We start from the raw sequence: 22131 nt of genomic DNA, 5'->3' as shown, positions 1-22131 counted from the left end.
TCAATGTGGTGCTTTTGATCTCTGCCATGTTTGATTTAATTGCTGTCAAATGCACTTCTTGTCTTGCCAAAAACGACTGTCTGACACCAACATGCAACACACTGCGTGTTCTGTCCCACCAAAAATAAAAAAAAGGTCACACCAAATGTACTTAAATGTAACAAAGACTCACCAATTTGGCAGCTCCACCCAGGCGTCTGTGCGAATCCAACCTGTGAATCACAATGATTAGAAAATAGTTAGATGACATTTGAGCAAGAAGGTTCGCAGATATGATTAAAAACATTCATTTGAATGGAAAAATCTGGATAAGAAGGATAAAGCACACACACACATTGCCTTTAGGTCCAACTAAACAAGGCATGAGAGTGGTAGAGGAATGAGATTTTTACAGGGCAGTTCTTTAAGTATACATCTTTAAAAAAATATTAAACTGTGAAGGATGGATTTGCTGAAAACACTTTCTTGATAAATATATCAAACCTGCTGTATTGGCCTCCAGTCGCACTGCATGCACGTTCTGGCTGCAGCCACATGGGGGCCTTGACAGGCTCCTAAGGATCCTCAGAGGATGCTTGCTGCCTCTTTGTACCACAGAAAGAGTGATAGACCTGCAAGATATAACAAAACCATACCAATTAATTCTGATCAAATTCTCACCAATTGTGCATTAATGGAAACGTCAATTTCTATTTCAAAGATAGATAGATTTTGTGGTGTTACACTGGACTCGTCAGCTCAAGTTCAAGGTTCTATATTCGTCATTTGTCAATTCCAGCAAAGCAGTTCCTTCAACAATGCTCATAAAATATGTATAAATAAAAGGGGAAATCACACAAGTAAAAGTAAAAGCAAGATGATAATCTAAGGCATAAAATAGTGCAGTTAAATTAAATATAAACATAAATAAACATAAAATAGTAATGTAAATGTCAATTTGTAATTTTGTGGAGGACAATATTTCAGATGGGAAAACTGAATGTAAACAGAATGTAGTATGTCTATGCATTATGAGAAGTAATTTATGTACACAGAGGTGTAAACAGGAATATAGCATGTATAGAGAAATAATAAATATATAGATATACAAATATAAACATATATATATAGATATACACACAGAGGTGTAACAGTTTGTAAAACAGTATGTATAAAGGTAAATAAAGGTAAAATGACAAGTGATGAGCTCAGGAGCTCAAGAGTTCAGCAGTCTCTTGGCCTGCGGGATGAAGCTGTCCCTGAGTCTAGTTGCCTGGCAACGGGCAGATCAGTTTGTCTACTGTACATGGTCTGTTGTAAAATTGATTGTGAGTAATCTATAAATTCAAAAAAACATGAAAACTGAGCTCAAACTATTCTGTTTCAAATAATACAAAATGATGCACCTCTCTTAAAGGGACAGTGTGTAGGATTTGTGGTGTGGTTGCAGATTGCAACCAACTGAGTACCCCCTCCGCTCACTCGGCGGCTCACGTTACCGCAGTTTCACAAGCGTGTCGGAGAACTACGGTGGCCTTCAGGAAACGTGAATGCTTAAAACGCTCTCTCTAGAGCCGGTATTTGGTTGGTCCGTTCTAGGCTACTGTAGAAACATGGCGGAGCAACACGGCTCCCTGTGTAGATATGAAGCTAACGAAAACACAACGATTCTTAGTTTAATGAATATTATATTCCATTTCTGAGAATAGATCCCCCGATATGTTACACACTGTTCCTTTAACTCATAGACTGCAATGTAAGGATGGGGATTTTTGTATGTATTGTGAAGTTTGAATGTATATAATCTTGTGATTTCTGTGTCGGACTCCAGGAAGACTAGCTGATGGGCTCATGGGGATCCTAATAAACTAAACTAAACTGTTGAAGAAATTGGCAAATTAGTTTGTATTGCATTAAATGGACTGTTTAACACGTCCACACTTCTTGAGGGGCTATGACAGTACATCCTTTTTGAACTTTGTAAGTCTGTCTGGCCTGTCTTTAAATGCTTCCATTAAAGTAATTTGATTACAAATTGCATCTTTTTTGCTCTACAGTAGCTTAGTAGATGTTTTGGGGTTTTTATCTGCATTTTCAGAAGTTCTATTCCATTTAGAGTTACTTATTCAGTGCTTTGAGCTGCTTTTAAATGACCATTTGAGCCTTCAAATTAGTTGTTGCAAACACATGCTATTCTAATTACTTGCTCATGAAACTACCCACCTAAAGCCAAACACAATTGAACATGGGGTTAGTACAATAATAAAAAGAGAGGGAGGTGATGAAGGTGATGAAGAGGGAGAGATGTTGCATCAGTCATCAGGTGTTTGGGAAAGCTGGTAGGGCGGGTTTGAGGTGGATAAATTACCTGTCTTATGAGCAGCTGCATCTCTTCCCTCCTCCCTGATGGACAGCACCGGGGGCCCTCCGCTCTGCTTCCCCGACCTCAACTCCTCCTGCAGGCGTCTCCCTAAACCCCGCTCTGAGACCGCTCTGCTCTACACCCTGCTGGCCTTCGTCTCTCTGCTCACCGTGACTCTCAACCTGCTCGTCATCATCTCCATCTCCCACTTCCGGCAGCTCCACACCCCGACCAACACCCTGCTGCTGTCCCTGGCTGTGTCCGACCTGGTGGTGGGGCTGCTGGTGATGCCCATCGAAGGCCTGCGCTACATGGAGACGTGCTGGCTGCTGGGGGCGCTGATGTGTGCTCTGGCTCCTTATGTTTCTTACTGTCTGCTCTCTGCCTCTGTGGGCAACATGGTGCTCATATCCATCGACCGTTATCTGGCTATCTGTGACCCACTGCTCTACGCCACTAAGATCACCCTGTACAGAGCTAAAATATCAATCTGTGTATGTTGGGCCTGCTCTCTTGTCTACAACGGGTGTATTCTGATGGGACACTTAGGAGGGCCGGACAGGTTCAGCACCTGCCATGGGGAGTGTGTGGTGGTCATCAGCCACATCTCAGGCACACTAGATCTCTTCATCACATTTGTTGGGCCCTGTACAGTCATGGTTGTTCTCTATATGAGGGTGTTTGTGGTCGCCATGTCTCAGCTGCGTGTCATTCGGTTGCAGACTACTGCTTCCAGCGTCACTGCTGCTCCAACCGCTAAAAGATCAGAGACAAAGGCAGCCAGGACTCTTGGGATTGTGATAGCTGTGTTTCTAATGTGCTTCTGCCCGTATCACTATCCCTCTCTAGCAGGCGAGGACACCTCCACTAGCTTGTCATACTTTGCAGTGTTGTCTTGGATCGTGCTGCTGAACTCCTGTGCGAACCCTGTGATTTACGCTCTGTTCTACCGCTGGTTTAGAAAAGCTATCAGACTCATCTTCACCCTCAGAATACTGCAGCCTGACTCCCGGGACGACAAAGTCCTGTAAACAGGGATGTCAGGGCATTTTTCAGTGAGTTTGGGAGTCAGAATGTTCTGCTGCAGAACTACAAAAACCCTCCACAGTGGCCTCAAGCACAGAGTTTCTCATGTTGTCACACACTGAACTGTTTTTTGTCATGAATACACACATCATCGCTCAAAGAAGAGCATTGCCCATCGCTTATGTCACTCCTCACTGCAAATGTCTGTCTATTAACCTTGAATGAAGCACTGTATTTTTACTTGTTTATTTGTTTCACTCATAGTGTTATGTACTGTATGGTTACTGTTGCTCAGGAGTCAACATAGATGTTTCAACCAATATCCCCCTCACAAATACACACATACACTTATACAAACATTTCTTATCTCTAATATTTGTATTGTCTATTGATGTTATTATATATATCTTGTTCTAACTGTTGGTCATCACTATTATGTAGTCATATTATTTCAGTATATTAATCTTGTGATCTCTATAACATTGTGAAATTTTAACACTATTTATGTGGGTGCTTCAAATAAGCCCAGTGTTTTTTTTTGCCTCTTCCTGCACTGTATATTATTTATTTTTTGTTATGTATGTTTGTGTAGTCTTAATTTGCGCGAAATAAATAAATACAAATACATATTTCAGCTATATTCTTCTTTCACTTGTATCTTTACCATATTGTCATAAGCACAAATAAATTATACAAAAATGTATATAAATATGAGCACAAAAAAGATGTACAAAAACATCATATAAATATCTTCATTCTAGTTGATTGTGATGCAGTATAATAAATATACACATTCTTATTTAACAGGCTAGTCAGTAGGCATCTTTGCTTTGGTCATTTGTTACGTCTGTGGGGTTTAGTCTCTTCTATTATATATACATATATATATTTTATTATCCTTCTTGTTTTTATCTTATCGTCTTGTTTTTATCTTGTTCTATTGCTGCTGTTCACTGAGAGTTATCAAACGTAATTTGGTTGTATGCCTACAATGACAATAAAAGTATCTTGAATCTCTAAAAATAACCACGTCAATGTGGTGCTTTTGATCTCTGCCATGTTTGATTTAATTGCTGTCAAATGCACTTCTTGTCTTGCCAAAAACGACTGTCTGACACCAACATGCAACACACTGCGTGTTTTGTCCCACCAAAAATAAACAAAGGTCACACCAAATGTACTTAAATGTAACAAAGACTCACCAATTTGGCAGCTCCACCCAGGCGTCTGTGCGAATCCAACCTGTGAATCACAATGATTAGAAAATAGTTAGATGACATTTGAGCAAGAAGGTTCGCAGATATGATTAAAAACATTCATTTGAATGGAAAAATCTGGATAAGAAGGATAAAACACACACACACACCCTCCTTTAGGCCCAACTAAACAAGGCATGAGAGTGGTAGAGGAATGAGATTTTTACAGGGCAGTTCTTTAAGTATACATCTTTAAAAAAATATTAAACTGTGAAGGATGGATTTGCTGAAAACACTTTCTTGATAAATATATCAAACCTGCTGTATTGGCCTCCAGTCGCACTGCATGCACGTTCTGGCTGCAGCCACATGGGGGCCTTGACAGGCTCCTAAGGATCCTCAGAGGACGCTTGCTGACCAAACCATACAATTAATTCTGATCAAATTCTCACCAATTGTGCATTAATGGAAACGTCAATTTCTATTTCACAGATAGATAGATTTTGTGGTGTTACACTGGACTCGTCAGCTCAAGTTCAAGGTTCTATATTCGTCATTTGTCAATTCCAGCAAAGCAGTTCCTTCAACAATGCTCATAAAATATGTATAAATAAAAGGGGAAATCACACAAGTAAAAGTAAAAGCAAGATGATAATCTAAGGCATAAAATAGTGCAGTTAAATTAAATATAAACATAAGTAAACATAAAATAGTAATGTAAATGTAAATTTGTAATTTTGTGGAGGACAATATTTCAGATGGGAAAACTGAATGTAAACAGGATGTAGTATGTATATGCATTATGAGAAGTCATTTATGTACACAGAGGTGTAAACAGGAATATAGCATGTATAGAGAAATAATAAATATATAGATATACAAATATAAACATATATATATAGATATACACACAGAGGTGTAAAAGTTTGTAAAACAGTATGTATAAAGGTAAATAAAGGTAAAATGACAAGTGATGAGCTCAGGAGCTCAAGAGTTCAGCAGTCTCTTGGCCTGCGGGATGAAGCTGTCCCTGAGTCTGGTTGCCTGGCAACAGGAAGATCAGTTTGTCTACTGTACATGGTCTGTTGTAAAATTGATTGTCAGTAATCTATAAATTCAAAAACATGAAAACTGAGCTCAAACTATTCTGTTTCAAATAATACAAAATGATGCACCTCTCTTAAAGGGACAGTGTGTAGGATTTGTGGTGTGGTTGCAGATTGCAACCAACTGAGTACCCCCTCCGCTCACTCGGCGGCTCACGTTACCGCAGTTTCACAAGCGTGTCGGAGAACTACGGTGGCCTTCAGGAAACGTGAATGCTTAAAACGCTCTCTCTAGAGCCGGTATTTGGTTGGTCCGTTCTAGGCTACTGTAGAAACATGGCGGAGCAACACGGCTCCCTGTGTAGATATGAAGCTAACGAAAACACAACGATTCTTAGTTTAATGAATATTATATTCCATTTCTGAGAATAGATCCCCCGATATGTTACACACTGTTCCTTTAACTCATAGACTGCAATGTAAGGATGGGGATTTTTGTATGTATTGTGAAGTTTGAATGTATATAATCTTGTGATTTCTGTGTCGGACTCCAGGAAGACTAGCTGATGGGCTCATGGGGATCCTAATAAACTAAACTAAACTGTTGAAGAAATTGGCAAATTAGTTTGTATTGCATTAAATGGACTGTTTAACACGTCCACACTTCTTGAGGGGCTATGACAGTACATCCTTTTTGAACTTTGTAAGTCTGTCTGGCCTGTCTTTAAATGCTTCCATTAAAGTAATTTGATTACAAATTGCATCTTTTTTGCTCTACAGTAGCTTAGTAGATGTTTTGGGGTTTTTATCTGCATTTTCAGAAGTTCTATTCCATTTAGAGTTACTTATTCAGTGCTTTGAGCTGCTTTTAAATGACCATTTGAGCCTTCAAATTAGTTGTTGCAAACACATGCTATTCTAATTACTTGCTCATGAAACTACCCACCTAAAGCCAAACACAATTGAACATGGGGTTAGTACAATAATAAAAAGAGAGGGAGGTGATGAAGGTGATGAAGAGGGAGAGATGTTGCATCAGTCATCAGGTGTTTGGGAAAGCTGGTAGGGCGGGTTTGAGGTGGATAAATTACCTGTCTTATGAGCAGCTGCATCTCTTCCCTCCTCCCTGATGGACAGCACCGGGGGCCCTCCGCTCTGCTTCCCCGACCTCAACTCCTCCTGCAGGCGTCTCCCTAAACCCCGCTCTGAGACCGCTCTGCTCTACACCCTGCTGGCCTTCGTCTCTCTGCTCACCGTGACTCTCAACCTGCTCGTCATCATCTCCATCTCCCACTTCCGGCAGCTCCACACCCCGACCAACACCCTGCTGCTGTCGCTGGCTGTGTCCGACCTGGTGGTGGGGCTGCTGGTGATGCCCATCGAAGGCCTGCGCTACATGGAGACGTGCTGGCTGCTGGGGGGGCTGATGTGTGCTCTGGCTCCTTATGTTTCTTACTGTCTGCTCTCTGCCTCTGTGGCCAACATGGTGCTCATATCCATCGACCGTTATCTGGCTATCTGTGACCCACTGCTCTACGCCACTAAGATCACCCTGTACAGAGCTAAAATATCAATCTGTGTATGTTGGGCCTGCTCTCTTGTCTACAACGGGTGTATTCTGATGGGACACTTAGGAGGGCCGGACAGGTTCAGCACCTGCCATGGGGAGTGTGTGGTGGTCATCAGCCACATCTCAGGCACACTAGATCTCTTCATCACATTTGTTGGGCCCTGTACAGTCATGATTGTTCTCTATATGAGGGTGTTTGTGGTCGCCATGTCTCAGCTGCGTGTCATTCGGTTGCAGACTGCTGCTTCCAGCGTCACTGCTGCTCCAACCGCTAAAAAATCAGAGACAAAGGCAGCCAGGACTCTTGGGATTGTGATAGCTGTGTTTCTAATGTGCTTCTGCCCGTATTACTATCCCTCTCTAGCAGGCGAGGACACCTCCACTAGCTTGTCATACTTTGCAGTGTTGTCTTGGATCATGCTGCTGAACTCCTGTGTGAACCCTGTGATTTACGCTCTGTTCTACCCCTGGTTTAGAGAAGCTATCAGACTCATCTTCACCCTCAGAATACTGCAGCCTGACTCCCGGGACGACAAAGTCCTGTAAACAGGGATGTCAGGGCATTTTTCAGTGAGTTTGGGAGTCAGAATGTTCTGCTGCAGAACTACAAAAACCCTCCACAGTGGCCTCAAGCACAGAGTTTCTCATGTTGTCACACACTGAACTGTTTTTTCTCATGAATACACACATCATCGCTCAAAGAAGAGCATTGCCCATCGCTTATGTCACTCCTCACTGCAAATGTCTGTCTATTAACCTTGAATGAAGCACTGTATTTTTACTTGTTTATTTGTTTCACTCATAGTGTTATGTACTGTATGGTTACTGTTGCTCAGGAGTCAACATAGATGTTTCAACCAATATCCCCCTCACAAATACACACATACACTTATACAAACATTTCTTATCTCTAATATTTGTATTGTCTATTGATGTTATTATATATATCTTGTTCTAACTGTTGGTCATCACTATTATGTAGTCATATTATTTCAGTATATTAATCTTGTGATCTCTATAACATTGTGAAATTTTAACACTATTTATGTGGGTGCTTCAAATAAGCCCAGTGGTTTTTTTTGCCTCTTCCTGCACTGTATATTATTTATTTTTTGTTATGTATGTTTGTGTAGTCTTAATTTGCGCGAAATAAATAAATACAAATACATATTTCAGCTATATTCTTCTTTCACTTGTATCTTTACCATATTGTCATAAGCACCAATAAATTATACAAAAATATATATAAATATGAGCACAAAAATGATGTACAAAAACATCATATAAATATCTTCATTCTAGTTGATTGTGATGCAGTATAATAAATATACACATTCTTATTTAACAGGCTAGTCAGTACGCATCTTTGCTTTGGTCATTTGTTACGTCTGTGGGGTTTAGTCTCTTCTATTATATATACATATATATATTTTATTATCCTTCTTGTTTTTATCTTATCGTCTTGTTTTTATCTTGTTCTATTGCTGCTGTTCACTGAGAGTTATCAAACGTAATTTGGTTGTATGCCTACAATGACAATAAAAGTATCTTGAATCTCTAAAAATAACCACGTCAATGTGGTGCTTTTGATCTCTGCCATGTTTGATTTAATTGCTGTCAAATGCACTTCTTGTCTTGCCAAAAACGACTGTCTGACACCAACATGCAACACACTGCGTGTTCTGTCCCACCAAAAATAAAAAAAAGGTCACACCAAATGTACTTAAATGTAACAAAGACTCACCAATTTGGCAGCTCCACCCAGGCGTCTGTGCGAATCCAACCTGTGAATCACAATGATTAGAAAATAGTTAGATGACATTTGAGCAAGAAGGTTCGCAGATATGATTAAAAACATTCATTTGAATGGAAAAATCTGGATAAGAAGGATAAAGCACACACACACCCTCCTTTAGGCCCAACTAAACAAGGCATGAGAGTGGTAGAGGAATGAGATTTTTACAGGGCAGTTCTTTAAGAATAAATCTTAAAAAAAATATTAAACTGTGAAGGATGGATTTGCTGAAAACACTTTCTTGATAAATATATCAAACCTGCTGTATTGGCCTCCAGTCGCACTGCATGCACGTTCTGGCTGCAGCCACATGGGGGCCTTGACAGGCTCCTAAGGATCCTCAGAGGATGCTTGCTGCCTCTTTGTACCACAGAAAGAGTGATAGACCTGCAAGATATAACAAAACCATACCAATTAATTCTGATCAAATTCTCACCAATTGTGCATTAATGGAAACGTCAATTTCTATTTCAAAGATAGATAGATTTTGTGGTGTTACACTGGACTCGTCAGCTCAAGTTCAAGGTTCTATATTCGTCATTTGTCAATTCCAGCAAAGCAGTTCCTTCAACAATGCTCATAAAATATGTATAAATAAAAGGGGAAATCACACAAGTAAAAGTAAAAGCAAGATGATAATCTAAGGCATAAAATAGTGCAGTTAAATTAAATATAAACATAAATAAACATAAAATAGTAATGTAAATGTCAATTTGTAATTTTGTGGAGGACAATATTTCAGATGGGAAAACTGAATGTAAACAGAATGTAGTATGTCTATGCATTATGAGAAGTAATTTATGTACACAGAGGTGTAAACAGGAATATAGTATGTATAGAGAAGTAATAAATATATAGATATACAAATATAAACATATATATATAGATATACACACAGAGGTGTAACAGTTTGTAAAACAGTATGTATAAAGGTAAATAAAGGTAAAATAACAAGTGATGAGCTCAGGAGCTCAAGAGTTCAGCAGTCTCTTGGCCTGCGGGATGAAGCTGTCCCTGAGTCTGGTTGCCTGGCAACAGGAAGATCAGTTTGTCTACTGTACATGGTCTGTTGTAAAATTGATTGTCAGTAATCTATAAATTCAAAAACATGAAAACTGAGCTCAAACTATTCTGTTTCAAATAATACAAAATGATGCACCTCTCTTAAAGGGACAGTGTGTAGGATTTGTGGTGTGGTTGCAGATTGCAACCAACTGAGTACCCCCTCCGCTCACTCGGCGGCTCACGTTACCGCAGTTTCACAAGCGTGTCGGAGAACTACGGTGGCCTTCAGGAAACGTGAATGCTTAAAACGCTCTCTCTAGAGCCGGTATTTGGTTGGTCCGTTCTAGGCTACTGTAGAAACATGGCGGAGCAACACGGCGGACTCCGTGGAGAGGACCCGCTCCCTGTGTAGATATGAAGCTAACGAATACACAACGATTCTTAGTTTAATGAATATTATATTCCATTTCTGAGAATAGATCCCCCGATATGTTACACACTGTTCCTTTAACTCATAGACTGCAATGTGAGGATGGGGATTTTTGTATGTATTGTGAAGTTTGAATGTATATAATCTTGTGATTTCTGTGTCGGACTCCAGGAAGACTAGCTGATGGGCTCATGGGGATCCTAATAAACTAAACTAAACTGTTGAAGAAATTGGCAAATTAGTTTGTATTGCATTAAATGGACTGTTTAACACGTCCACACTTTTGAAGGGGCTACAACAGTATACCCTTTTTGAATTTTTTTTTTGGTAAGTCTGTCTGGCCTGTCTTTAAATTCTTCCATTAAAGTAATTTGATTACAAATTGCATCTTTTTTGCTCTACAGTAGCTTAGTAGATGTTTTGGGGGTTTTATCTGCATTTTCAGAAGTTCTATTCCATTTAGAGTTACTTATTCAGTGCTTTGAGCTGCTTTTAAATGACCATTTGAGCCTTCAAATTAGTTGTTGCAAACACATGCTATTCTAATTACTTGCTCATGAAACTACCCACCTAAAGCCAAACACAATTGAACATGGGGTTAGTACAATAATAAAAAGAGAGGGAGGTGATGAAGGTGATGAAGAGGGAGAGATGTTGCATCAGTCATCAGGTGTTTGGGAAAGCTGGTAGGGCGGGTTTGAGGTGGATAAATTACCTGTCTTATGAGCAGCTGCATCTCTTCCCTCCTCCCTGATGGACAGCACCGGGGGCCCTCCGCTCTGCTTCCCCGACCTCAACTCCTCCTGCAGGCGTCTCCCTAAACCCCGCTCTGAGACCGCTCTGCTCTACACCCTGCTGGCCTTCGTCTCTCTGCTCACCGTGACTCTCAACCTGCTCGTCATCATCTCCATCTCCCACTTCCGGCAGCTCCACACCCCGACCAACACCCTGCTGCTGTCCCTGGCTGTGTCCGACCTGGTGGTGGGGCTGCTGGTGATGCCCATCGAAGGCCTGCGCTACATGGAGACGTGCTGGCTGCTGGGGGGGCTGATGTGTGCTCTGGCTCCTTATGTTTCTTACTGTCTGCTCTCTGCCTCTGTGGCCAACATGGTGCTCATATCCATCGACCGTTATCTGGCTATCTGTGACCCACTGCTCTACGCCACTAAGATCACCCTGTACAGAGCTAAAATATCAATCTGTGTATGTTGGGCCTGCTCTCTTGTCTACAACGGGTGTATTCTGATGGGACACTTAGGAGGGCCGGACAGGTTCAGCACCTGCCATGGGGAGTGTGTGGTGGTCATCAGCCACATCTCAGGCACACTAGATCTCTTCATCACCTTTGTTGGGCCCTGTACAGTCATGGTTGTTCTCTATATGAGGGTGTTTGTGGTCGCCATGTCTCAGCTGCGTGTCATTCAGTTGCAGACTGCTGCTTCCAGCGTCACTGCTGCTCCAACCGCTAAAAAATCAGAGACAAAGGCAGCCAGGACTCTTGGGATTGTGATAGCTGTGTTTCTAATGTGCTTCTGCCCGTATTACTATCCCTCTCTAGCAGGCGAGGACACCTCCACTAGCTTGTCATACTTTGCAGTGTTGTCTTGGATCATGCTGCTGAACTCCTGTGTGAACCCTGTGATTTACGCTCTGTTCTACCCCTGGTTTAGAGAAGCTATCAGACTCATCTTCACCCTCAGAATACTGCAGCCTGACTCCCGGGACGACAAAGTCCTGTAAACAGGGATGTCAGGGCATTTTTCAGTGAGTTTGGGAGTCAGAATGTTCTGCTGCAGAACTACAAAAACCCTCCACAGTGGCCTCAAGCACAGAGTTTCTCATGTTGTCACACACTGAACTGTTTTTTCTCATGAATACACACATCATCGCTCAAAGAAGAGCATTGCCCATCGCTTATGTCACTTCTCACTGCAAATGTCTGTCTATTAACCTTGAATGAAGCACTGTATTTTTACTTGTTTATTTGTTTCACTCATAGTGTTATGTACTGTATGGTTACTGTTGCTCAGGAGTCAACATAGATGTTTCAACCAATATCCCCCTCACAAATACACACATACACTTATACAAACATTTCTTATCTCTAATATTTGTATTGTCTATTGATGTTATTATATATATCTTGTTCTAACTGTTGGTCATCACTATTATGTAGTCATATTATTTCAGTATATTAATCTTGTGATCTCTATAACATTGTGAAATTTTAACACTATTTATGTGGGTGCTTCAAATGAGCCCAGTGTTTTTTTTTGCCTCTTCCTGCACTGTATATTATTTATTTTTTGTTATGTATGTTTGTGTAGTCTTAATTTGCGCGAAATAAATAAATACAAATACATATTTCAGCTATATTCTTCTTTCACTTGTATCTTTACCATATTGTCATAAGCACAAATAAATTATACAAAAATGTATATAAATATGAGCACAAAAATGATGTACAAAAACATCATATAAATATCTTCATTCTAGTTGATTGTGATGCAGTATAATAAATATACACATTCTTATTTAACAGGCTAGTCAGTAGGCATCTTTGCTTTGGTCATTTGTTACGTCTGTGGGGTTTAGTCTCTTCTATTATATATATACATATATATATTTTATTATCCTTCTTGTTTTTATCTTATCGTCTTGTTTTTATCTTATCGTCTTGTTTTTATCTTGTTCTATTGCTGCTGTTCACTGAGAGTTATCAAACGTAATTTGGTTGTATGCCTACAATGACAATAAAAGTATCTTGAATCTCTAAAAATAACCACGTCAATGTGGTGCTTTTGATCTCTGCCATGTTTGATTTAATTGCTGTCAAATGCACTTCTTGTCTTGCCAAAAACGACTGTCTGACACCAACATGCAACACACTGCGTGTTTTGTCCCACCAAAAATAAACAAAGGTCACACCAAATGTACTTAAATGTAACAAAGACTCACCAATTTGGCAGCTCCACCCAGGCGTCTGTGCGAATCCAACCTGTGAATCACAATGATTAGAAAATAGTTAGATGACATTTGAGCAAGAAGGTTCGCAGATATGATTAAAAACATTCATTTGAATGGAAAAATCTGGATAAGAAGGATAAAACACACACACACACCCTCCTTTAGGCCCAACTAAACAAGGCATGAGAGTGGTAGAGGAATGAGATTTTTACAGGGCAGTTCTTTAAGTATACATCTTTAAAAAAATATTAAACTGTGATGGATGGATTTGCTGAAAACACTTTCTTGATAAATATATCAAACCTGCTGTATTGGCCTCCAGTCGCACTGCATGCACGTTCTGGCTGCAGCCACATGGGGGCCTTGACAGGCTCCTAAGGATCCTCAGAGGACGCTTGCTGACCAAACCATACAATTAATTCTGATCAAATTCTCACCAATTGTGCATTAATGGAAACGTCAATTTCTATTTCACAGATAGATAGATTTTGTGGTGTTACACTGGACTCGTCAGCTCAAGTTCAAGGTTCTATATTCGTCATTTGTCAATTCCAGCAAAGCAGTTCCTTCAACAATGCTCATAAAATATGTATAAATAAAAGGGGAAATCACACAAGTAAAAGTAAAAGCAAGATGATAATCTAAGGCATAAAATAGTGCAGTTAAATTAAATATAAACATAAGTAAACATAAAATAGTAATGTAAATATAAATTTGTAATTTTGTGGAAGACAATATTCCAGATGGGAAAACTGAATGTAAACAGGATGTAGTATGTATATGCATTATGAGAAGTCATTTATGTACACAGAGGTGTAAACAGGAATATAGCATGTATAGAGAAATAATAAATATATAGATATACAAATATAAACATAAATATATAGATATACACACAGAGGTGTAACAGTTTGTAAAACAGTATGTATAAAGGTAAATAAAGGTAAAATGACAAGTGATGAGTTCAGGAGCTCAAGAGTTCAGCAGTCTCTTGGCCTGCGGGATGAAGCTGTCCCTGAGTCTTGTTGCCTGGCAACGGGCAGATCAGTTTGTCTACTGTACATGGTCTGTTGTAAAATTGATTGTGAGTAATCTATAAATTCAAAAAAACATGAAAACTGAGCTCAAACTATTCTGTTTCAAATAATACAAAATGATGCACCTCTCTTAAAGGGACAGTGTGTAGGATTTGTGGTGTGGTTGCAGATTGCAACCAACTGAGTACCCCCTCCGCTCACTCGGCGGCTCACGTTACCGCAGTTTCACAAGCGTGTCGGAGAACTACGGTGGCCTTCAGGAAACGTGAATGCTTAAAACGCTCTCTCTAGAGCCGGTATTTGGTTGGTCCGTTCTAGGCTACTGTAGAAACATGGCGGAGCAACACGGCTCCCTGTGTAGATATGAAGCTAACGAAAACACAACGATTCTTAGTTTAATGAATATTATATTCCATTTCTGAGAATAGATCCCCCGATATGTTACACACTGTTCCTTTAACTCATAGACTGCAATGTAAGGATGGGGATTTTTGTATGTATTGTGAAGTTTGAATGTATATAATCTTGTGATTTCTGTGTCGGACTCCAGGAAGACTAGCTGATGGGCTCATGGGGATCCTAATAAACTAAACTAAACTGTTGAAGAAATTGGCAAATTAGTTTGTATTGCATTAAATGGACTGTTTAACACGTCCACACTTCTTGAGGGGCTATGACAGTACATCCTTTTTGAACTTTGTAAGTCTGTCTGGCCTGTCTTTAAATGCTTCCATTAAAGTAATTTGATTACAAATTGCATCTTTTTTGCTCTACAGTAGCTTAGTAGATGTTTTGGGATTTTTATCTGCATTTTCAGAAGTTCTATTCCATTTAGAGTTACTTATTCAGTGCTTTGAGCTGCTTTTAAATGACCATTTGAGCCTTCAAATTAGTTGTTGCAAACACATGCTATTCTAATTACTTGCTCATGAAACTACCCACCTAAAGCCAAACACAATTGAACATGGGGTTAGTACAATAATAAAAAGAGAGGGAGGTGATGAAGGTGATGAAGAGGGAGAGATGTTGCATCAGTCATCAGGTGTTTGGGAAAGCTGGTAGGGCGGGTTTGAGGTGGATAAATTACCTGTCTTATGAGCAGCTGCATCTCTTCCCTCCTCCCTGATGGACAGCACCGGGGGCCCTCCGCTCTGCTTCCCCGACCTCAACTCCTCCTGCAGGCGTCTCCCTAAACCCCGCTCTGAGACCGCTCTGCTCTACACCCTGCTGGCCTTCGTCTCTCTGCTCACCGTGACTCTCAACCTGCTCGTCATCATCTCCATCTCCCACTTCCGGCAGCTCCACACCCCGACCAACACCCTGCTGCTGTCCCTGGCTGTGTCCGACCTGGTGGTGGGGCTGCTGGTGATGCCCATCGAAGGCCTGCGCTACATGGAGACGTGCTGGCTGCTGGGGGCGCTGATGTGTGCTCTGGCTCCTTATGTTTCTTACTGTCTGCTCTCTGCCTCTGTGGGCAACATGGTGCTCATATCCATCGACCGTTATCTGGCTATCTGTGACCCACTGCTCTACGCCACTAAGATCACCCTGTACAGAGCTAAAATATCAATCTGTGTATGTTGGGCCTGCTCTCTTGTCTACAACGGGTGTATTCTGATGGGACACTTAGGAGGGCCGGACAGGTTCAGCACCTGCCATGGGGAGTGTGTGGTGGTCATCAGCCACATCTCAGGCACACTAGATCTCTTCATCACATTTGTTGGGCCCTGTACAGTCATGGTTGTTCTCTATATGAGGGTGTTTGTGGTCGCCATGTCTCAGCTGCGTGTCATTCGGTTGCAGACTACTGCTTCCAGCGTCACTGCTGCTCCAACCGCTAAAAGATCAGAGACAAAGGCAGCCAGGACTCTTGGGATTGTGATAGCTGTGTTTCTAATGTGCTTCTGCCCGTATCACTATCCCTCTCTAGCAGGCGAGGACACCTCCACTAGCTTGTCATACTTTGCAGTGTTGTCTTGGATCGTGCTGCTGAACTCCTGTGCGAACCCTGTGATTTACGCTCTGTTCTACCGCTGGTTTAGAAAAGCTATCAGACTCATCTTCACCCTCAGAATACTGCAGCCTGACTCCCGGGACGACAAAGTCCTGTAAACAGGGATGTCAGGGCATTTTTCAGTGAGTTTGGGAGTCAGAATGTTCTGCTGCAGAACTACAAAAACCCTCCACAGTGGCCTCAAGCACAGAGTTTCTCATGTTGTCACACACTGAACTGTTTTTTGTCATGAATACACACATCATCGCTCAAAGAAGAGCATTGCCCATCGCTTATGTCACTCCTCACTGCAAATGTCTGTCTATTAACCTTGAATGAAGCACTGTATTTTTACTTGTTTATTTGTTTCACTCATAGTGTTATGTACTGTATGGTTACTGTTGCTCAGGAGTCAACATAGATGTTTCAACCAATATCCCCCTCACAAATACACACATACACTTATACAAACATTTCTTATCTCTAATATTTGTATTGTCTATTGATGTTATTATATATATCTTGTTCTAACTGTTGGTCATCACTATTATGTAGTCATATTATTTCAGTATATTAATCTTGTGATCTCTATAACATTGTGAAATTTTAACACTATTTATGTGGGTGCTTCAAATAAGCCCAGTGTTTTTTTTTGCCTCTTCCTGCACTGTATATTATTTATTTTTTGTTATGTATGTTTGTGTAGTCTTAATTTGCACTAAATAAATAAATACAAATACATATTTCAGCTATATTCTTCTTTCACTTGTATCTTTACCATATTGTCATAAGCACAAATAAATTATACAAAAATGTATATAAATATGAGCACAAAAAAGATGTACAAAAACATCATATAAATATCTTCATTCTAGTTGATTGTGATGCAGTATAATAAATATACACATTCTTATTTAACAGGCTAGTCAGTAGGCATCTTTGCTTTGGTCATTTGTTACGTCTGTGGGGTTTAGTCTCTTCTATTATATATACACATATATATATTTTATTATCCTTCTTGTTTTTATCTTATCGTCTTGTTTTCATCTTGTTCTATTGCTGCTGTTCACTGAGAGTTATCAAACGTAATTTGGTTGTATGCCTACGATGACAATAAAAGTATCTTGAATCTCTAAAAATAACCACGTCAATGTGGTGCTTTTGATCTCTGCCATGTTTGATTTAATTGCTGTCAAATGCACTTCTTGTCTTGCCAAAAACGACTGTCTGACACCAACATGCAACACACTGCGTGTTTTGTCCCACCAGAAATAAAAAAAGGTCACACCAAATGTACTTAAATGTAACAAAGACTCACCAATTTGGCAGCTCCACCCAGGCGTCTGTGCGAATCCAACCTGTGAATCACAATGATTAGAAAATAGTTAGATGACATTTGAGCAAGAAGGTTCGCAGATATGATTAAAAACATTCATTTGAATGGAAAAATCTGGATAAGAAGGATAAAACACACACACACACCCTCCTTTAGGCCCAACTAAACAAGGCATGAGAGTGGTAGAGGAATGAGATTTTTACAGGGCAGTTCTTTAAGTATACATCTTTAAAAAAATATTAAACTGTGAAGGATGGATTTGCTGAAAACACTTTCTTGATAAATATATCAAACCTGCTGTATCGGCCTCCAGTCGCACTGCATGCACGTTCTGGCTGCAGCCACATGGGGGCCTTGACAGGCTCCTAAGGATCCTCAGAGGATGCTTGCTGCCTCTTTGTACCACAGAAAGAGTGATAGACCTGCAAGATATAACAAAACCATACCAATTAATTCTGATCAAATTCTCACCAATTGTGCATTAATGGAAACGTCAATTTCTATTTCACGGATACAATAATTTGTGGTGTTACACTGGACTCGTCAGCTCAAGTTCAAGGTTCTATATTCGTCATTTGTCAATTCCAGCAAAGCAGTTCCTTCAACAATGCTCATAAAATATGTATAAATAAAAGGGGAAATCACACAAGTAAAAGTAAAAGCAAGATGATAATCTAAGGCACAAAATAGTGCAGTTAAATTAAATATAAACATAAATAAACATAAAATAGTAATGTAAATGTAAATTTGTAATTTTGTGGAGGACAATATTTCAGATGGGAAAACTGAATGTAAACAGGATGTAGTATGTCTATGCATTATGAGAAGTAATTTATGTACACAGAGGTGTAAACAGGAATATAGTATGTATAGAGAAGTAATAAATATATAAATATAAAAATATAAACATATATATATAGATATACACACAGAGGTGTAACAGTTTGTAAAACAGTACGTATAAAGGTAAATAAAGGTAAAATAACAAGTGATGAGCTCAGGAGCTCAAGAGTTCAGCAGTCTCTTGGCCTGCGGGTTGAAGCTGTCCCTGAGTCTAGTTGCCTGGCAACAGGAAGATCAGTTTGTCTACTGTACATGGTCTGTTGTAAAATTGATTGTGAGTAATCTATAAATTCAAAAAAACATGAAAACTGAGCTCAAACTATTCTGTTTCAAATAATACAAAATGATGCACCTCTCTTAAAGGGACAGTGTGTAGGATTTGTGGTGTGGTTGCAGATTGCAACCAACTGAGTACCCCCTCCGCTCACTCGGCGGCTCACGTTACCGCAGTTTCACAAGCGTGTCGGAGAACTACGGTGGCCTTCAGGAAACGTGAATGCTTAAAACGCTCTCTCTAGAGCCGGTATTTGGTTGGTTCGTTCTAGGCTACTGTAGAAACATGGCGGAGCAACACGGCAGACTCCGTGGAGAGGACCCGCTCCCTGTGTAGATATGAAGCTAACGAAAACACAACGATTCTTAGTTTAATGAATATTATATTCCATTTCTGAGAATAGATCCCCCGATATGTTACACACTGTTCCTTTAACTCATAGACTGCAATGTGAGGATGGGGATTTTTGTATGTATTGTGAAGTTTGAATGTATATAATCTTGTGATTTCTGTGTCGGACTCCAGGAAGACTAGCTGATGGGCTCATGGGGATCCTAATAAACTAAACTAAGCTGTTGAAGAAATTGGCAAATTAGTTTGTATTGCATTAAATAGACTGTTTAACACGTCCACACTTTTGAAGGGGCTACAACAGTATACCCTTTTTGAATTTTTTTTTTGGTAAGTCTGTCTGGCCTGTCTTTAAATTCTTCCATTAAAGTAATTTGATTACAAATTGCATCTTTTTTGCTCTACAGTAGCTTAGTAGATGTTTTGGGGTTTTTATCTGCATTTTCAGAAGTTCTATTCCATTTAGAGTTACTTATTCAGTGCTTTGAGCTGCTTTTAAATGACCATTTGAGCCTTCAAATTAGTTGTTGCAAACACATGCTATTCTAATTACTTGCTCATGAAACTACCCACCTAAAGCCAAACACAATTGAACATGGGGTTAGTACAATAATAAAAAGAGAGGGAGGTGATGAAGGTGATGAAGAGGGAGAGATGTTGCATCAGTCATCAGGTGTTTGGGAAAGCTGGTAGGGCGGGTTTGAGGTGGATAAATTACCTGTCTTATGAGCAGCTGCATCTCTTCCCTCCTCCCTGATGGACAGCACCGGGGGCCCTCCGCTCTGCTTCCCCGACCTCAACTCCTCCTGCAGGCGTCTCCCTAAACCCCGCTCTGAGACCGCTCTGCTCTACACCCTGCTGGCCTTCGTCTCTCTGCTCACCGTGACTCTCAACCTGCTCGTCATCATCTCCATCTCCCACTTCCGGCAGCTCCACACCCCGACCAACACCCTGCTGCTGTCCCTGGCTGTGTCCGACCTGGTGGTGGGGCTGCTGGTGATGCCCATCGAAGGCCTGCGCTACATGGAGACGTGCTGGCTGCTGGGGGCGCTGATGTGTGCTCTGGCTCCTTATGTTTCTTACTGTCTGCTCTCTGCCTCTGTGGCCAACATGGTGCTCATATCCATCGACCGTTATCTGGCTATCTGTGACCCACTGCTCTACCCCACTAAGATCACCCTGTACAGAGCTAAAATATCAATCTGTGTATGTTGGGCCTGCTCTCTTGTCTACAACGGGTGTATTCTGATGGGACACTTAAAGCGGCCGGACAGGTTCAGCACCTGCCATGGGGAGTGTGTGGTGGTCATCAGCCACATCTCAGGCACACTAGATCTCTTCATCTCATTTGTCGGGCCCTGTACTGCCATGGTTGTTCTCTATATGAGGGTGTTTGTGGTCGCCATGTCTCAGCTGCGTGTCATTCAGTTGCAGACTGCTGCTTCCAGCGTCACTGCTGCTCCAACCGCTAAAAAATCAGAGACAAAGGCAGCCAGGACTCTTGGGATTGTGATAGCTGTGTTTCTAATGTGCTTCTGCCCGTATTACTATCCCTCTCTAGCAGGCGAGGACACCTCCACTAGCTTGTCATACTTTGCAGTGTTGTCTTGGATCATGCTGCTGAACTCCTGTGTGAACCCTGTGATTTACGCTCTGTTCTACCCCTGGTTTAGAGAAGCTATCAGACTCATCTTCACCCTCAGAATACTGCAGCCTGACTCCCGGGACGACAAAGTCCTGTAAACAGGGATGTCAGGGCATTTTTCAGTGAGTTTGGGAGTCAGAATGTTCTGCTGCAGAACTACAAAAACCCTCCACAGTGGCCTCAAGCACAGAGTTTCTCATGTTGTCACACACTGAACTGTTTTTTCTCATGAATACACACATCATCGCTCAAAGAAGAGCATTGCCCATCGCTTATGTCACTTCTCACTGCAAATGTCTGTCTATTAACCTTGAATGAAGCACTGTATTTTTACTTGTTTATTTGTTTCACTCATAGTGTTATGTACTGTATGGTTACTGTTGCTCAGGAGTCAACATAGATGTTTCAACCAATATCCCCCTCACAAATACACACATACACTTATACAAACATTTCTTATCTCTAATATTTGTATTGTCTATTGATGTTATTATATATATCTTGTTCTAACTGTTGGTCATCACGATTATGTAGTCATATTATTTCAGTATATTAATCTTGTGATCTCTATAACATTGTGAAATTTTAACACTATTTATGTGGGTGCTTCAAATAAGCCCAGTGTTTTTTTTTGCCTCTTCCTGCACTGTATATTATTTATTTTTTGTTATGTATGTTTGTGTAGTCTTAATTTGCGCGAAATAAATAAATACAAATACATATTTCAGCTATATTCTTCTTTCACTTGTATCTTTACCATATTGTCATAAGCACCAATAAATTATACAAAAATGTATATAAATATGAGCACAAAAATGATGTACAAAAACATCATATAAATATCTTCATTCTAGTTGATTGTGATGCAGTATAATAAATATACACATTCTTATTTAACAGGCTAGTCAGTAGGCATCTTTGCTTTGGTCATTTGTTACGTCTGTGGGGTTTAGTCTCTTCTATTATATATACATATATATATTTTATTATCCTTCTTGTTTTTATCTTATCGTCTTGTTTTTATCTTATCGTCTTGTTTTCATCTTGTTCTATTGCTGCTGTTCACTGAGAGTTATCAAACGTAATTTGGTTGTATGCCTACGATGACAATAAAAGTATCTTGAATCTCTAAAAATAACCACGTCAATGTGGTGCTTTTGATCTCTGCCATGTTTGATTTAATTGCTGTCAAATGCACTTCTTGTCTTGCCAAAAACGACTGTCTGACACCAACATGCAACACACTGCGTGTTCTGTCCCACCAAAAATAAAAAAA

General features: G+C 40.3%; 5 protein-coding genes across 5 annotated transcripts; all 5 read left to right on the top strand.

The window, feature by feature from the left end:
- Positions 1-2385: 2385 nt before the first annotated feature.
- Positions 2386-3372, top strand: LOC141762835 (trace amine-associated receptor 13c-like). Its single transcript, XM_074626918.1, has one exon. The coding sequence runs from the start codon at positions 2386-2388 to the stop codon at positions 3370-3372; it is 987 nt and encodes a 328-aa protein (XP_074483019.1).
- Positions 3373-6738: 3366 nt separating this feature from the next.
- On the top strand, positions 6739-7725 carry LOC141762833 (trace amine-associated receptor 13c-like). The gene has a single exon (XM_074626915.1). The coding sequence runs from the start codon at positions 6739-6741 to the stop codon at positions 7723-7725; it is 987 nt and encodes a 328-aa protein (XP_074483016.1).
- Positions 7726-11162: 3437 nt separating this feature from the next.
- LOC141762832 (trace amine-associated receptor 13c-like) lies at positions 11163-12149 on the top strand. Its single transcript, XM_074626914.1, has one exon. The coding sequence runs from the start codon at positions 11163-11165 to the stop codon at positions 12147-12149; it is 987 nt and encodes a 328-aa protein (XP_074483015.1).
- A 3389-nt stretch (positions 12150-15538) lies between these two features.
- Positions 15539-16525, top strand: LOC141762836 (trace amine-associated receptor 13c-like). Its single transcript, XM_074626919.1, has one exon. The coding sequence runs from the start codon at positions 15539-15541 to the stop codon at positions 16523-16525; it is 987 nt and encodes a 328-aa protein (XP_074483020.1).
- Positions 16526-19966: 3441 nt separating this feature from the next.
- On the top strand, positions 19967-20953 carry LOC141762831 (trace amine-associated receptor 13c-like). The gene has a single exon (XM_074626913.1). The coding sequence runs from the start codon at positions 19967-19969 to the stop codon at positions 20951-20953; it is 987 nt and encodes a 328-aa protein (XP_074483014.1).
- The last annotated feature ends 1178 nt before the right edge of the window (positions 20954-22131 follow it).

This window comes from Sebastes fasciatus, chromosome 24 (genome assembly GCF_043250625.1).
Source record: "Sebastes fasciatus isolate fSebFas1 chromosome 24, fSebFas1.pri, whole genome shotgun sequence".
In the NCBI taxonomy this organism is placed as follows: Eukaryota; Metazoa; Chordata; class Actinopteri; order Perciformes; family Sebastidae; genus Sebastes; species Sebastes fasciatus.
This window is presented reverse-complemented; position numbering and strand designations above follow the sequence as displayed.